This window comes from Austrofundulus limnaeus, unplaced genomic scaffold, assembly GCF_001266775.1.
Source record: "Austrofundulus limnaeus strain Quisiro unplaced genomic scaffold, Austrofundulus_limnaeus-1.0 Scaffold8, whole genome shotgun sequence".
Taxonomy (NCBI): Eukaryota; Metazoa; Chordata; class Actinopteri; order Cyprinodontiformes; family Rivulidae; genus Austrofundulus; species Austrofundulus limnaeus.
Window position 1 is genome coordinate 4534236 of NW_013952410.1, and position 5287 is coordinate 4539522.

General features: G+C 46.9%; 2 protein-coding genes across 3 annotated transcripts in view; both read left to right on the plus strand.

The window, feature by feature from the left end:
* acbd6 (acyl-CoA binding domain containing 6) overlaps positions 1–1839 on the plus strand; it is a 34601-nt gene extending 32762 nt beyond the window's left edge. For both annotated transcript variants that reach the window (XM_014000768.1, XM_014000774.1), the window contains one exon: positions 1436–1839. In XM_014000768.1, coding sequence (XP_013856222.1) covers positions 1436–1590 — 155 coding nt within the window. In that variant the 3' untranslated portion in view covers positions 1591–1839. The remainder of the gene's footprint in view (positions 1–1435) is intronic.
* A 1347-nt stretch (positions 1840–3186) lies between these two features.
* LOC106512085 (uncharacterized) lies at positions 3187–3892 on the plus strand (the record flags this gene model as incomplete). Its single annotated transcript, XM_014000779.1, is given in 1 exon segment — positions 3187–3892. A coding segment is annotated over 1 exon segment (695 nt), but the record flags the coding sequence as incomplete, so codon positions are not given.
* Positions 3893–5287: the final 1395 nt, after the last annotated feature.

A 5287-nucleotide genomic window follows, 5' to 3' on the forward strand; every position in this document is an offset into this window, starting at 1 on the left:
GAGGTACATCAGGGATGAAGGGACCCACTAACTGGGTTAAGAGAGTGCAAGCTACCCTCCTCCTCTGCGCCAAAAGGCTCAGAGAGAGAGGAGACCCTTTTAGCAGGGCACAAATTGCCAGTGGGGCAGAAATGAGGTGTTTGAGGGAAGCTCAGGTCCAGACCGATGTCAGCGCCAGGCCTGCATATGGGCTTTTCATTAACTGGACAACTGTACACACTGAATTAAACTGTAAACGAAAGATGTATCGCAAATTTACTCAGACCAGGTACACAGTGTCATTAAAGTCTGAAATGAACTGAAGTGCTTTTTTCTACACTTTTTGTTTTTTCACTTATCATCATAGCTTATCAGAAAAGGTTTCATTGGTCTGTGCAGGTTTTAGTCAATCATTTTTTCTTTTTAAAACAAATATTGAAAAATGAGAAAATGGACGGTTATTCTACTTTCATTTTATGCTCCCAAAACAGAACAACAGTCCGTCTGTTTATTTTTGTCAAACAGAAAGTGTAGCATTGTTGTTTTTGCAACTCAACGCTGTCATGTGAAGTCTGCTGCAGCTTCATGTCCCTCACCCTCGGCTTCATGTGCTAAAGCATCAGAAGCTTCAGGAAACAGTTTGAATTAGGGCTGCATGATATTAGAAAATCTTGCAATGGTGATAATATATTTAAAAATGTGCGATGACAATATCAGGTGCAGTGTGCAATTTTTTCTTTCCTCTCTTTTTAATCTGTAATTCTTACTCTATGTGACCATTAGCATTTTGGGCTATGTCATTTGTGTCTGGTGTGAGCTTCTGCTGCTGTGAGACTCTGTCCGACAGGCTAAATATTGCATTATGAAAAATACAACTTCAAAACTCTTGAAATACATTCGTCAACAATTTTTTCACTCCAAGCAGTCATATACGATATGAATATTGCGCACACTGATATTGCGATGATGATGTATTTGTGATACATTCTGTGGCCCTAGTTTGAATTATCAGTGATTCACAAACTTATCAGCTGACACCTGTTAAAGAAATTTAAAACTAGTTAGCTAGTGTTTGTTATCAAATTAGCTTGTTATAAAGTAAAACCTGTTACTTCATCCCATTATCAGACCATGTAAGATGGAGCTATATAAATAGTTTTTTTAATACATTAGCTTGACTAGCTATATTAATAAAATATAAAGTTTGCAGTTAGTTAAAGAAACGCAAACGTAATTTGCTCGCATTAATTTATTTATTAACAGCCTGTTATTATAAAGTTATTTAACTAGTTCTACCTTCTGGTTTGAGAAAAATAAAACAATGCACCGTTTGCTCATTTTTGGAGTATAGAATGAAGAATATAATAATTTTCTGTTTTCAAAGGATCGAAAAAGATCATCAGTTATGGCTAAAAAAAGATCATCAGTGTTACATTTCTTCTTTCTTGCTTCTTAGCATCAGCGTGTGAGTTTGCAGACATCGTAGAGCTTCTCCTCGATTCCGGAGCGGACCCGTTTATCAAAGATATGGAGGGCTCTCTTCCCGAGGAGGTCACCGAGTCCAGCGCCATATCCTCGCTTCTGCGGCAGTACACTGCGCCGAAAGGCTGAACCAAGCCCCCCTAGCTCCACCTCTCGTCTAGTCTCAGCTCCAATCATCGGTTCAGCTTTCCCCGTCCTCCCTTCTCTGTCCTGGAACAAAAATAAATAAATCCTTCGGTTTGTAGACCAGAAATCCAGAAGTTCTGTTTGCTTTTATTTCAGAGTTTGTGAGGTGAGTTTGAGTTTTGAAGTGTAGCTCTCCTAAGCTACTTTTGTTTAACATTAATCGTCTAATTTAATAAATCAAAGGGCATCGCATGTGGTGTTTTTTTTTATTATTTATACCTCCACTGCAGTTCTAAGAAACATATAAATGCGATTTTGTTACACTAATGATACTGTGTCCTCTATTTTGTGTCAAATAAGGACTTTGGTAATATAGACAAGCAAAGAGCTGGACTGCATTTTGACAACCTTCATGTATGAGGAGTTTTAAAGTATCTAGTTTTATCAAATTTCAGTCACTTCAAATCAAAAGCTGACATTCCTACTTTTTTCAATAAGCAGCTTGCAGTTTCATGAAAATCACAGTTCCCTTTCAGTCAATTCACTCGATACAACACATCATGTATGGGAAACCACGCCCCTGCGTGTCCTGGCTGAAGCCACCTCTAATCATGCCTTTAGGCAGTTGACGTGATGACGACAGATGTCAGGCTCCGCCTGCACATTTATATACTGTCGCCATCACAGTCACTCCTTAGTTCTATTGCTCTTCACCTCGCAAGAACACCCACCTCTTCCAACCTAACTAGTTAGCTGCTGCTAATTAGCTTTGTTTGTTCGAAGGTTCTCGGATTTAGTTTAACGGCTTTTGTCTGTGTCAGCTGCAGCTGCCTACTGGTAACTGTGTCTGCCCGCAGAGCGCTAACTTTGAGAAACCTTTCTTACCTAGACGAAAGAGAGAATTTTGTGGTTCGGGATGAGCACAAAATTAATCAAGAAGAAGCAGAAGTCTTCAGTTCACCCCTGTCACCAGGGATGCAGCTTCTCGCTTCACGAAAAGGACCAGCACGAGGCTTGCCCGGTCTGTTTGGGGATCGTCCACGCTCGTAGGGCGTTGGCGGAGCCCGAAGCATGTGCATTTTGCCGCCAGCTTCGACGCTCAACCCTGGAAAGACGGATTAAGTTCTTGGAGAAAGTGCTGGGCGAGGCTGCAGTCGCGTGGCAGGACCCTCTCCTCTCCGAGTCTAGTAACCCGGTTCTGTCCGAGTCTGACGAGGAGGAGCCCTTGGTCAAAGTCCCCACTTCCAGCTGGGCAGACCAACTGGAATATATGGAGGGGTTAGCCGACGAAGAGGAGGAGGCCTCCCAGTTTCATCTGGACCTCCACCATGGAGGGGAGGACATGCTGGATATCGGCCTGGATGTGCATGGTCTGTCGGAAAACGATGATGAACCCGGTCCAAGTCCAGAAGCCCCCACAGCAGCGGGGGCAAACCAGGAGGACACGTCTTTTCTCTCTTTGTGTCGTCGCACGGCTCAGAAACTGGAGGTGGAATGGCCTGCTCCCCCTCCTGCACAAAAAACGTCTCGGTTCGCTGGATTTTTTTCTCCCCACTGACCCAACCGTGGTGAAAAACCGTCTTCCCATTTTCCCAGACTTCGTCTCGGAGCTGACGTCCTGCTGGACCAAACCTCTGTCCACCCGCGTCACAGTGCCCGGTTATGGACCATATTCGGATTTGGAAGGAGCTGAAAAAGCTGGACTGGTGAACATATCTCCCATGGAGCCGTCCCTGGCAGCGTATTTGGCCCCGTCTCAAAACCATGGTGTGAGCGGACCCACCACGCTCCCTTCCAAGCCCTGTAGATTTTCTGCTGCACAGCTTGAAAAAATCTGCAAGGCTCAGGCCACCACTGCTCGCGGCCTGAGCTCCATCAGCATGCTCCAGACTTACCAGGCTATGGCTCTGGCGGAGCTCGGAGCCCAGGTACAGGCCGAGAGTCCTCTGCTGCCTCTCTTAAATGAAATCAGACTCACCGCGGACTACATCCTCCATGCGTCCCGCGGCGTAGCGCTCTCCCTGGTCAGAGGGATGGCTTCAACCGTGGTGGCGCAGAGACATTTGCGGTTGACACTCTCTGATGTCCCCGACAGAGACCGGGCCACAGTCTCTCGACGTTATTCAGGCAAAGTTCGAGCTGAGGAAGAAGCAGGCAGAAGCTCTGCGCTGCAATATCCCCAGATGAGACTCGAGACCCAAGACAAGCACACAGAAGCCGGCCGCACAGCCGCCTCCGGCGAAGAGAACGGTGCAGCCTGGGAGCCTAGGCACCCAGTCACCGCAGCCTCATAACCATGGCCACCCACCCCGCCAGTCGGCTTGGAGCAAGGGCCCCCCTCCGGGTCTTCAGAAAGATGTGACACCTCGGAGGAAGAAGACGCAGTCCTCCTAACTGTGGGACTGTCACTGCAGGGACTTCGGGACCAGGGAGACATGTTCGCCAGTTTTCGGCTGCTGCCCAAGAGGCAATTTGTTTGTACTGTTCAGGAAACCAGCCCCAAGAGGTGCTGCGTTTCTATAACACAGTCTCCCAAGCACCAGTCCCACCCCACACACACACTGTTTGTACCAAAAGCCCCCAGTTTGGGTGCGCTAAATGTTCAGAATATAAATGTACAAAATGGTTGTGTAAACTTGTTGAATGTGTCAATAAAGGAAACACTTCACACACAAAAAATCAGAAAAGTTGTGAGTGACAGCCATATAATGCTGCGTCTCTCTCATGCAACAGAGGGCAGCAGGACTTCGCTAACACAAGTCGGTCGCCTAGCGACGCGACTCTCTGTCTGGCGCACATGCGCACCATCCCCTTGGGTAGAGAGAACTGTCGCAATGGGTAACCGACTACAGTTCTGCATACGGCCGCCCAGTTTCAACACCATGCTAAACACTGTTGTTGGAAACAAAGCAGCCGTGGTTTTGAGAGAGGAAATAAACGCTACTGGCGAAAGGAGCCATACGTGTGGTCCCCTCTTCGGACATACAGTAAAGAAAGGTTGGTACAGCCGTTATTTTGTCGTTCCGAAAAAAGACGGCRGCCTCCGTCCGATTTTAGACCTGAGGGTGTTAAACAAGTTTCTACGAACATACAGGTTCAAAATGCTAACACTCAGCTTCTGCATTCGGTCAGCCTGGGCGACTGGTTTGCGACCGTCAATTTAACAGACGCTTACTTCCATGTAGCGATTCACCCGGACCACAGGGAATTTCTGAGGTTTGCGTTCGAAGGCGTAGCCTACGAATACCTGGTGCTGCCATTCGGTCTGTCGCTGGCACCCCGTACCTTTTCAAAATGTGTCGAAGCGGCGCTATCTCCTCTCAGGGAGAAAGGAGTTCGCCTGTTAGCGTACCTAGACGACTGGGCTCTGATAGCCAGCTCCAAGGAGCAGGCTACGGAGCATCTGTCTCAGGTTCTGTCGCACATTCAGGCTCTGGGTTTTTCTGTAAATTTTCAGAAAAGCTTATTGACTCAGAGTCAGCAGTTTTCTTTCCTCGGGTTAGAAATATGCTCCCTGTTGGGCAGAGTGCATCTCTCAGAAAACAGAGTAGCTGCGTTTCACTGCTGCCTCGTTCAGTTTTAACTGGGACGCAAACTTCGTTTTCAGACCAGTCTGCTACTGTTAGGCATGATAGCTTCTATGATCGCAGTAGTACCACTCGGGCTGCTAAAAATGCGCCAGTTTCAGCGTTGTTCCCAC